Source organism: Lactuca serriola, chromosome 9 (assembly GCF_051521515.1).
Source record: "Lactuca serriola cultivar US96UC23 chromosome 9, Lser_US96UC23_V15, whole genome shotgun sequence".
In the NCBI taxonomy this organism is placed as follows: Eukaryota; Viridiplantae; Streptophyta; class Magnoliopsida; order Asterales; family Asteraceae; genus Lactuca; species Lactuca serriola.
In genome coordinates, this window is record NC_136416.1 from 183,980,762 (window position 1) to 183,992,939 (window position 12,178).

Sequence of the window (12,178 nt, forward strand, 5' to 3'; positions counted from 1 at the left end):
GATTATATATTGCTTTTATTGTTTTGTTTAAAATATTTGATTTGATATATAATAGAGAGAAAATGAATTATTAATTTAAAATTTTAGAATATATGTTAACACTTAACGATGACAAAAAGAAAAACAAGACAAAGAAAATACGATCAAGTTATCAATAAGTAATTATACAGAAGATAAAAAAGTAAAATACAATTAAATAGCTCTTTAAAGTTATCCATGAATATAAAAACTTCAATTCCTTTTAAAGTGTTTCCTACAAAACTTTTTGTTGGATTTCATGGATCTTGTAAATGGCCAACTAATTTCAAGCTGCCTTTTTTATATTTTCCTTTTATAACTACATAATAACAAAATATTATTATAAATTATAACATAATGTGTATGAGTTGTTCACCTCTTCACCATACTGAAAAGATTTTGAGCTTAAATCTTACATCTATATATCTATATATTCCTAACAAAAATGTTAAAGACTGAAACCAATAGACCATTTTTATAATTTTGTGAAACATCTATCACTTGTTATTAGGTAATGACTATTTATGTAGATTCCTTATTACACAAGGTCATTTCTCTATTTTTATGATACACAGACCATTTCTATAATTTTCCAGTTAAATAGGACCATTTCTACAAATATTTGATAATATAAGGACAAAAACTTAATTAATCTAAACTGACAACAATTACTAGGGCTTGTATGACGTTAGTTCGAAAAATATAACATGATGAATATATAATAAGTATTAGAAAACAAATAGAAATGATAAATTAAAAAAATATCATAAAAAATGACGAATTATATAAAAAAAACTATGATAAAATAAATAGTTTATATAATCAAATTACATATTGAAACAATAAATTAGAACTTTGTATTTAATCCTCTAGAAAAATATGTAAAACACAAGTTTCTAAAAACTATGTTTATAGAAATAGCACCGTTAGCCCATGGGCCAAGCCCAAAGTTAACCGGAAACTCAGTCTCAATGAGTGACATTGCAGCACTTCCGCCGTCGTTCCCAACACCCGCAAATCTCCATGAACAATTGCCCTAATTCAATGTCAATTTTCCATTCACTCAGTGCTAAAGACCATGGGAATCTGTAAGCTTTTTCTATTCAGCTTACGATTGAACGCTATCGCTTTCAATTCACCCAACCAGTAATCATCAGTTCATATATACACAACCATAATGCGGAAAATCCTTCTGAAAAACCCCAAATATTCGTCGAGTGTTCATCAAAATGCCATCAAAAGATCCATATCTTCATCTTCTACACTCATTTCCACTTCCACCAAGCAGAATCATCGCTTACTCACTGAAATCAAATCCATTCTTCAATCAGACAACTGGGAATCCTCTCTACCTGTTTCACACGTGCCCGGAAAACTAAACCCACACGTCATCCAACTTCTACTTCGAGAAAACCAGGCGGGCATTCAATCAAATTCCAAAACGATGACGCTTTTCGCCATTGCTTTATGCAACTCTAACTTGTATGGATGCGTTAGTCTTGTAATTGACGCAATGATCACGACGGGTTTATCTCCGATCTCAATTTGGGATTCTTTGGTAAGTTGTTATAATGAGAAATTCGATTCTCATTCTAATTTAAATCCCAGGGTTTTTGAAGTGATTGTTGATAGGTTTAGGGTAAAGGGTTTACTAGATGAAGCTGGTGAGATCCTGTTACGAAATGACAATTTTGTCCCTAGTCCTCTGTTTTTCAGTTCGTTTCTAAAAGACTTGATTAATGTCAAGAAGCTAGAACTTTTCTGGAAAGTTTGTGAAGTTGTATTGAAAAAAATCGGTTCTTTAGATGTTTATGTGTATACTAACATGATCAAAGCTCATTGTATGGTGGGAAATGTTGAGGATGCAAAAAAGGTTTTTCTTGAAATGGGGGAGAAAGGGTGTAACCCTAGTTTAGTCACATATAACGTGATCATTCATGGTTTATGTAAATCCGGGAGGATTAATGAAGCGATTGAAATCAAGAAAAATATGATTCATAAGGGATTAGTACCTAATGTGTTCATATATAATACGTTACTCCATGGATATTGCAAAATGAAGAGATTTGAAGATGCAAAAATGATATTGAAAGAGATGAGTGACATGGGTTTAGATCCGAATTTTGTGATGTACAATGCTTTGGTCAATGGGTTTATGTCAAATGGTGACGTGGACTCTGCATTGAGGGTTAAAGATAAGATGATTGGTAGTTGTGTGGGCCCAAATTTGGTTGTTTATAATACAATTCTTCACGGTTTATGCAAGGGGCATATGATGGAAAAAGCAGATGAAATAGTGAACGAGATGAATAAAATGGGTGCGAAACCGGATTTTAGAACTTTTAGTTTGTTGATTGAAGGGTATTGTAAAGAGAGACAAATGGTTGATGCTTTTAGGGTTTTTGAGGAGATGAAAAGGGTAGATTTGGAACCAAATGCGAGAATTTACGGGGTTTTGATTATCGGATTGTGTCACATTCGGGATCTTGAAAAGGCATACACGCTTTTGAAAGATGCGAAGAATCTTGAAATTGATGACATGGTGTATGAGGTTCTTTTAAGTTATGTATCGAAAGAAAATGATTATGAAAATACGATTAGGGTTTTTGAGGCGATGAAGGAAGAAGGGAAAAAACCGAATGTGTTTTGTTACGCGAGTGTTATTGGGAGTCTTTGTAGAGAAAAGAAAATGGTGGAAGCAAGATCTTTAATGGATGAAATGATTGAGAATGGTTTAGAGCCAAATGCATGTATTTTTGGAGCTTTTATTAAAGGGTATTGCAATTTAAGTGAATTAAAGATTGCTAATAAGTATTTCTACACGATGATAGGTCGTGGGTTAGTCCCAAATATTGAAATTTATAAAGTTTTAATGGAGGAAAATTGCAAAAATGGTGATTTAATCGACACGTTTTCGATTTTTAGATGTATGCTTTCTAAAAAGGTTTTTTCGGACATTTATACGTATAAAATCTTTCTTGATGGACTTATAAAATATGGAAAATTAGAAGCGGTTTCTAAGGTTTTGGTTGAGTTTAAGAACAAAGGGTTTGTTCTTGATGTCTCATTATGCAACTCGATTGTATTGAATTTGTGTAAGAAAGGAAAAGTTCTAGAAGCTTGGAAGCTTCTAGAAGGTACCGGGTTTTCTTCAAGTATTCATACTTACAATGTTTTATTGAAGGGTTTTTTCAAGATTGGTGATAAAGAGAGAGCCAAAGATTTGTTTGATGAAATTAAGGAAAAAAGTTTGATTCCGAATGATGTCACATATGGTACAATGATTATTGGTTCATGCAAGTTTAAAGATTTAGATACCGCGTGTGGGTTGTTAAATGAAATGGTGGAGAAGGGCGTTTTGGTAAATAGCTTTCTTTATAATCTTCTTGTGGAGTGTTGTTACAAGATTGGGGATTTGGAGAAAGCTAAGGAGTTGAGTCGTGAAATGACCGAAAAGGGTTTCGTGTTATCTTCCCGTTTTGACTTGTTGACTTCTAAAGATCAAGAACCCGAAAGAAGCCAAATGGGAATGTGATAAAATGACTAAAAAGGGTTTCTTTGTGTTGACTTTCTGTTTCGACTTTCAAAGATCAAGAACCCCAGAAAGGGAAACGGAGAAAGGGGTAGTTTTGTAAATGAAAAAGCTTTGGAACTTGAGGTAAGACATTACATTCCTCTTTCTTTTGTAATGTTAATAGAAAACATTAAATTAAAATAAACCGTTTGGTTTGACTTTTTTTTTTTGTTGACTATTTGACTCTATTCAGGTCAAACAAACTTCGGGGCATTAAAAGCTTTGAGCAGATGTAGGTAAAAATAGCAATGTACTTATACATAAAACGAAGATTATTATTATTATTTTTTTTAATTTTTTTTTTAAATTCTGTAAACAATGGTCAAACCATCTTTTTGAAATCATCAAGCATTTTTACCCTTTGCATAGACATAAGAAATAACACTAGAAGAAAACCTGCATGTAGAAAAATGAATAAAAGATTTTCAGTAACTAAATTGAAAAAATAAAAACTGAAAAAATAATAGAAAATCTGATAATGAAACAACACCTGAACTAATAAATAATCCATTTGCTAAAAATAAGTTGCCATGAATGGTTAATATGACACCAAGATTAATAAGCATACACCAGATAGCTGTATACATGGTTGCAATTTGCAATATTCTTGTCTTTTGAGCTGCTCTTTCAGACTGATATATTTAAATAAGAAAAAAAGATTAAATTTTATGGATTTCATGTGAAGAGGGGTAAAATGGTAAAATTACCTCTAGGACTCTGACATGAAGTTTAAGGTCTCCTGTTTCAATTTGTTTGATGAAGTCTTCAATGTGTTGGACTCTGTAAGGCATTGACATGGTGTATGATCTTGCCTGAAAGCGTTTGTTATATTCGATAAATTTATAAATTTGTTCCAAATTTATAAAAATAAAAGGTAAGTTTAGTGTGGAATTAATTATTAATAAAAACAAATGGTGTAAATAATGTGTTACATTATCTGCTTGTTTTTGTATTTCTTGGAGAAGTTGTGTTCCAGTGTGTTGTGTTTGTTTGAGGTACAACAATTCCTGTATTTAATTTGGCAAAAAGACGTTAATGCCCTCGTCTTCATTATAAAAAAAAAAAATAGGTCTAGAAATAAGAGTTAAGAATTAAGATAATCTTAAATAACCTGTGCATAAGGTGCAGCAATCTTGATGAAAGAAAATTTTGGATCAAGTGTATAACCAATCCCTGAAAGTTACATAATTATGGCGACTTTAGTTTATAAAAAGGGGTTTAAATTGGTTAAAGATTCAACCTTCAAGGGTTGAAAATGCCCTCATTACAAAGATGAAGGTGGCTGGAAATCTAAAAGGTTGATCTGTTGCTATAGCAAATAAATCCTACAAAAGTAATAACAACATTTTCATCGATCATATCATATATTGCCAAATTTTTTTTATAAAGTGCTTACGTCACTTATTGCAGCCAAATTCGTGTGCTTATTTGGCATTTGATTTATCGAATTTTCCATAAAATACTTCACAGATCTCCTCACCTATAATTAAATGGTTAGTGGTTTTATTTAAGATGATGAAAACATTTTTAATTGAAAAATAAAAATTACATACTGCTAACATGTCTCCAGTGGGTTGAATTGCTCCAAGACTTATTAAACTGTTCATAACCTTCATGATTATTGATATTTAAGTGTCAATAACATAGAAAAATGTTGAGGTTTGATCTGAAAAAGAGGAAAAATGTAATGGCCAAATCTAAAATATGGATTAGTGTGCGAGTCAAATTGAAAAAAAATGGAAAGTGTAACTGTTTCTTTAGAAAAAAATAAAATTTAGGTTGACTCTTAAAAAAACGATATATAGGGACTTTTATGTAATTAACCTTAAAAAAATATGTACCTTTTTTTCATCTTTTTCGTAAGCAGCATAAAAAAGATCAAATATTTTATCTCTTGTTAAGGATTTAATCTCGCCCATCATCCCAAAATCGTAATAGATTAATGATTCGTCAACATCAATAGCAAGATTTCCAGGATGAGGATCAGCATGAAAGAAACCCGTTTTCAGTATCTGTATATTATTATTATAAACATTTTTTTTTAAAGAAAATGTAGATATATAAAAATAAAATTTAAGATTCTTGAAACCTGAATTAAGTATGCTTCAATTGCACGTGAAGAAATTCTAGATCGATTGTAACCCTTTTTATCTATCGCATCTAAATTATTAATCTTAATTCCTGTAGAAAGAAATTATAAATGTACAAGATAGTGTTTAATCGAGTATTATGACAGAATTAAAAAAAAAAATCATGTTTATTTGTAATAGTGTTTGGGCTGATGTGTTTATTTTTCCATTCTTTGATGTTTAATGGATAATTATAAACTATTAAACTATTTTTATTTATATAATCTCTAATAACAACAATATTTTAAAAAAATGTAAAACTTGAATTAAATTATTTTTTTGTTTCTAAAAGTATTTCTAAGTGATTATATTATATGGAGTTCTGATTGAAACCTGGAACATACTCCAATGTAAGCACCTTCATTGCAGTATAATCCCAGAACACTTGCTACATGAGATATGAATGAAGTGAAGATACAACATCAAACAAAAACTAAACCAATAAAGGGTAAAATAGTCATTTTACTATGAATATTTACATACAGGCACACGGACCCACTTAATATTACGAAAATCCCGACGGAATCTTTCAGCATTTTTGGCTTCATTTACATAATCAATCTCCTGGTATAGAATCCTGCAAATAAATAGTAAATTACGGAAATGGTCCCTGTGGTTTCGTGAAAATAACAGGTTCAGCCCAATTTTACTTTTTCTTACATGGATCATACTTGTGGTTCCTTTTGTCGTTTTAAACTGTTATATATATATTTCACTTAACTATTATTCTTATTACTTATACACTTAAAACAAAAAACATAAACTAAATCAACAAGGGTAAAATGGTCATTTTACTAAGACTTAATGCCTCATTCCCAACGGTATTAGTGAGAAGGATCAAAGTCCATCATGAAAGAAAAATCGAAATTGGACTGAACCTGCTATTTTCATCAAACTAGAGGGACCATTTGTGTAATTTACTCTCTATATAACTTAAAAGACATAATTGGATGCTTACTTTTCACATTCTTCATAGATCCCCATCCAGTCCTTTGTCAGACCACAAAGAATTTCATTTCTATGAAAAAACTCCGCAATTAGCTTCAAAACTCCTGGAAGAACAAAGGGCAAAATTGTAAAATGTAAACCACAAAACCATAATAGTTTCTTTAAGATGCATACTCACTTAAATCAATCTCAAAAAGCTTCTTGAGACCAGGTCTTTGAACTTTCACAACTACCCTCTCTCCATTATGCAATATAGCCCTATGTACCTTAAGAAAAAAAAAAAAAAAACTTTCATCAAAACTCCATATATTAAAATTACAGGTAATAGAAACATAATATACCTGACCTAGGCTAGCAGCTGCAATTGGTTGATCTTCAAACTCCTTGAACAGTTCATCAACTGGAGCTCCTAATTCTCTCTCAATCAAACACTTTGCTTTTGTTGATGAAAAGGCAGGAACTCTGTCCTGAAATGTATGATTTCATTTCATAAAAAAAAAAAATGAATATGTGAATATGAATCATATGATATGAAAAGAGATGAAGTTATATTTATAGTTTTATACCTGTAACTTAGCAAGTTCGTGTATGATTTCATGTGGAAATAGATCGGATCTTGTTGATGATAATTGTCCAATCTTTATAAAAGTTGGACCAAGTTGCAATACACGTTCTCTTAACCATGATGCCGTTTTTTTTCTTCTGGTTTTCTGAATACAAAAAGTGGATTGATAAAAGGAGATTTTGAAGTTTAAATGGTGAGTTTTGTGACGTTAAACCTGTTTGATTTTTGTGAAGCCTCTAGGGTATGACCATTTTGAGTTGTTGAGTAGAAGACGAAGATGGAGGGAAATAACGAATGAACATAGATCTAATGTTCTTTGAACTGGATTGTAATTCTCATTTGCCCAGCTAAAGGTTTCATCTGATGGCAAGATGTTTGATCCTTCGATTGAAGGTTTTTTAACTTCAATGGCTGAAGTGGTCTCTCTATTAACAATCTGTGTTAATCTGGTAAGAATTCCTGGTCGTTTTTCAGATTGAGTCATCGTTTTCATTGCTTCGGTTATAGGAACCATGGCTATTGGGATACGATCCATGTTTAGGGGCTTTCCGTTAGGTTTACCATTGATGCCACTTTTTATGGGGGATTTTGATTCTCTCTTCTGCATCTCAATACGAAACCTGTGAAACCTCTCGATTTTAGGGGAATTACGTTCATGAGTATCCAGTTTTTGAAGAGAAAAAGAGATTGAGAAGCTGAGATTGTCCAGAATCGCCGCCATTTAAGATGAAACACACCTGAAGTAAGAAACAACGGAGGAATACGTAAATAGCAATGTGAGTGAAGCAGAGAAACTTGAATACAATGATTTCATGGTAGGATAGCCCTAATTTTCATTTCAAACATAAATTGAAGCTATCTACTGATACGATACTAAAGAGCAAGTTACTAATGCGATTTGAAAATTTATCAAACAGTTCAAAATGTTGAGATTCAAAGAATAGAGAAGGGAATTACACGAACACAAGTTGCTGAGCTCTTATTCATTCAGTTCATGATAAAAATCCGCAATAAGGAAGATTCATTCAGTGGCAATCAATCAAACTTGGAATAGGAAAATGGTAAAAGAAGATCAGGAAACTAACAGGGAAATGTGGTTGTTGACACGGTGGTGGAGGGAATTTGTTGATTGAACAACCCCATGATCAGTTATCAGTAATTCAGCATTCATGAATTCTTGCTGATTGTTTTGGTTCCCCTGCGTCTTGAATGTCTTACAGTTAGTTTTAGGTGTCTTTCTCCTTTCTATTTTTTGTTCCATAACACGTGATTTATATTTTGTTTACACGAGAAACCCACAAAGGGGTGGTAGGTATGGCCAATTTTGTTTACACGAGAAACTAAAATATTAACATTTCAAATAATTTATGGGTAAATCAAATAACATCAATGATTAAATATGAAGTAGTTGAAAGTTTGTTACCTTTTTAAGTCATCATATCTTTTTGTAATCATCTCTTACTTCCCTTTTGGGTTAACTTCACCAAAGCAACTTGATAGAATGAATTATGGAGATAGAGGATTAATTATGATTTATTAATATATTATGAGAATAATATATTAAAGGAGAAATCATATTGTCTAATTAATATTAGTTAATAATTAATTAAGAATTAATTTTGTGGCTAAAAGAGATTAATTAAACTTAGGGGACTAAGAGGTTGTTTGATACGGTGTCTAACTGGGTCCAAAGAAGGACTGAGTCCATAAAATACCAATTAGCATGTTTGATAGGGATTATAGATGTATGGACTCGGTCCAATATGTGGACTCGGTCTATAAAAAACACCTAACTCAGTCTTTGCTTTTTATTTGATGGACCGAGAAAAAAAACAAAAATCAACGTTGCCCTACCACAGTTGCGATCGACGTTTGATTCCATTATCATTCCCTCCGATAACCTCCCCTCGAAGAAGCAGCAAGAGTTCCAGTCGCGATAAAAAACAAGAGAGTAGCAATCGTGATCAACAACAACAACATCAATAGGTATCGGTTTTATTTTTTTGTCCTTATTTTTCTGTATTCATCGACAGTGAGCATGCATGTTATTTCTAATTCAATTTCTATGTTCTTGATTCATCAACGTGCGATTAAAAAATTCCAGTCGTAATACGAAATATATGTTTAAAACAATTCAATTATGTGTGCATTTATTGATATATGGTTGTATGCTTTTACTTCGTTTGCCTTTATAGTTACATAATCAAGTTTATCACGAGAATCAATGTTTTCTAATTCAATTTCTATGTTCTTGATTCATCAACGTGAGATTGAGGTTTTACTTTTTTTGTCCTTATTTATAATTCAATTTTCATGCTTTTGATTCTTAAAATCTAGACTTTTTAGCTTTCATGTGAACATGCATGTTATTTTTGTCATTACCCCATTATGAACTCCTATGTATTTACATATATAGTATGTATGTATATATGTTTATATGTTTTATAATATTTGGTTCTTCAAAACAAGAAGTAAAAGAGAGTTGTCAAGGAGCTTGTAATGTGAAGTTTTTTTTTAAGCTGTTTATATGTTTAATTTGGCTTTTATGTGATTATTTTTATTTTTATAATTATTCTATTCATCACAAGGGACAACATAAAGATAATATAGTCATTTTTATCATTCTGCACAATGAGTCAGATAAATAATATGGTCATTTTTATCATTCCGCACAATGAGTCAGATAAATAATCAAACAACATAAACTCAGTCAGATGTGGACTCAGTCAGCTCTAACCCAATCAACAACTATCAAACGACCCTTAAAACTATCAATTGTGTGATAATTGAATATTGGGCTAATGGATTCCATATTAGAGGAGTGGACGAATTCTATGGGGAAACCCATTAGAAATCGTCCAAGGCCTCTAAGGAGGGAGTCCATGGGCTGCTTAAGGCCTAAGCAGTCAAATTACGGTTTCTTTGTTAGATAATCCTAATAGCCTCACATATTTAAGGACCCCTAGGGCCCCAAAAACATGGCTAACTCATTCCTTTGGGTTTCTAGACGTTTTTAGGTGCCTCTCCTCTTCTCCTTCTTCATCCTCTTGCTCTTGGTGTTTGTGAGCCATTAGAGGAGTGACACTTGTGACTCTAAGCTTTCTGAAGCCATTACAAGGAGGATTTGAGATTGTTATTGCTACACAACTATCAAGGTAAGATCTAAACCCTATTCTTATGTTAATATTGATTACCACATGCTAGATCTAGGGCTTAAAGTCTTGGATGAATACATGTACAATAGAGAAACCAAGATCCAAGCATTAGGGTTTGCATGAGCACATAAGATGTTCTTATGGCTAAAACCCATCAGTGGTATCAGAGCCTTGATTGGTTTCTATCGTAATGATGCCTCGTATATTCATTCTTGCTGTAAAATCGATGAAACGACCCAAAATACGACCCAAATTTTCTCGTTTAAATAATACTAAGGTTATCAACGATCTATAATATATCATAAAATCGTACGCCATAAATCCCAAAAAGTTATAATAGAGGTGTCATAACAAAAGAACTGTAATAACATATCATAGTATTTGAAATAATCTCCCAGGACAAAGTTGAAGCTCTGGTGTGTGCAATGACATCATACCGAGCCCTTCCCTTTGCTTGAGGAAGTACATGAAACCAAAACTGAAACTGTAAGAACAAAGCTTAGTGAGCTCCCCAGACTACCACATACCATACAATCATATAAGCACATATTGGGCCTTGCCCACTGCATCGGACCGAAGTCCGGAAACTGCATCGGACCGAAGTCCGGAACTAACCAGGGCCTTGCCCTCTACATCGAACCGAAGTCCGGAACTGACTTGGACCTTGTCCCCTGCATCGGATCGAAGTCCGGAACTAACTGCATCGGATCGAAATCCAGAACTGACTGGGACCTTGTCCCCTGCATCGGACCGAAGTCCAAAAACTAACTGAGCATAACATAGCATAACATAAACATATCAACTAGCATAAACACATATACTGCACACTACATCAGACCGAAGTTCGGAACACATAACACAAAGACATGCTTGAATCACAAAGACATCAAGCACACTGAACTTCTGCATCAGACCAAAGTCCGGAACTGACTGCTAACTAGACGGGCTGACATTGTGGCCGTAGACCCGTTCCTACTGGAAGGAAAACTCACCTCGTAGTGCTGACTGCTTGGATGCTAACTCTAAAAGTGGCTGACCGCCGCCCCGGAACTGTCCGACTACAATTTCCAAAAACACTAGATTAGTTACTGGTAAATGCTCTTGGGGTCAAATAACTATATTACCCCTGGTCAAAGTCAACTTCCAGTTGACCGGACTCGCCGAGTCAGGGCGCAGACTCGCCGAGTCCCTCCTTTACTAACTCCGACTTTAACTCACTGAGCCCTTTCCTACTCACTGATTCACTCTTAACTCACAACTCGAAGAGAAAACTGTAGCGCCCCGATTCCAGGTATGGATTTAAATAAAGAATAATTGGCCTTATGTCCTACTCAACGAGTTGGTTGCCCTACTCGTCGAGTAGCAGCGGGAATAGAACGCGTGTTTAGTGACCTACTCGGCGAGTCCACTAAGGGACTCGGCGAGTAGGAGCTGGCAGATGAAACCCTAAATTCTGGGTGTTTTGCACCCTATTTAAAGGATCATTGGCCTCCACCAGCCTCCCCTTACTGCTTCTTGTCCCTCTCAAACCCTAAATTGTGTGCGTGTTCTTTGGTGTGTTCAAGCTTGGAGGAGTAACCTTGGAGAAGGAAGCACTTGAGGTAGCAAGGAAAATCAAGGCCAAGAACTCGTGGGAAGCTAAGGGTTTTCCTCAGTTATCACTCTCTGGAAGGTATTAGGCTGTTCCTTAAGCTCATTTCTCTTTTAACCTCTCTTGGATGGGTGTTATGAAGGGCTCTCCATGTTTTAAGCTAAGATCTGAAGTTGTAACTTCAGATCTGGACTTCCT

The 12,178-nt window shown here is 33.7% G+C and overlaps 2 protein-coding genes across 3 annotated transcripts; one reads left to right on the forward strand and one right to left on the reverse strand.

Annotated features, from left to right (window-relative positions):
- The first annotated feature begins 1,195 nt into the window (after nucleotides 1-1,195).
- Nucleotides 1,196-3,952, forward strand: LOC145075232 (uncharacterized). Its single transcript, XM_079021535.1, has 2 exons — nucleotides 1,196-3,676; nucleotides 3,786-3,952. The coding sequence occupies exon 1, from the start codon at nucleotides 1,196-1,198 to the stop codon at nucleotides 3,551-3,553; it is 2,358 nt and encodes a 785-aa protein (XP_078877661.1). The 3' UTR covers nucleotides 3,554-3,676; nucleotides 3,786-3,952.
- On the reverse strand, nucleotides 3,854-8,490 carry LOC145075234 (protein ACTIVITY OF BC1 COMPLEX KINASE 7, chloroplastic-like). Of its 2 annotated transcripts, XM_079021536.1 has the most exons (18): nucleotides 8,192-8,490; nucleotides 7,449-7,971; nucleotides 7,236-7,379; nucleotides 7,011-7,136; nucleotides 6,848-6,935; nucleotides 6,680-6,773; nucleotides 6,205-6,298; nucleotides 6,055-6,109; nucleotides 5,682-5,773; nucleotides 5,434-5,604; nucleotides 5,146-5,202; nucleotides 4,989-5,072; nucleotides 4,833-4,917; nucleotides 4,704-4,765; nucleotides 4,525-4,599; nucleotides 4,300-4,404; nucleotides 4,083-4,224; nucleotides 3,854-3,988 (listed from the first exon to the last, which is right to left on the reverse strand). In XM_079021536.1, the coding sequence occupies exons 2-18, from the start codon at nucleotides 7,953-7,955 to the stop codon at nucleotides 3,915-3,917; spliced, it is 2,055 nt and encodes a 684-aa protein (XP_078877662.1). In that variant the 5' UTR covers nucleotides 7,956-7,971; nucleotides 8,192-8,490; the 3' UTR covers nucleotides 3,854-3,914. The 2 variants fall into 2 exon arrangements, with proteins under 2 accessions (XP_078877662.1, XP_078877663.1); XM_079021537.1 differs by lacking the exons at nucleotides 3,854-3,988; nucleotides 4,833-4,917 and having other exon boundaries at nucleotides 3,996-4,224.
- Between the last annotated feature and the right edge of the window lie 3,688 nt (nucleotides 8,491-12,178).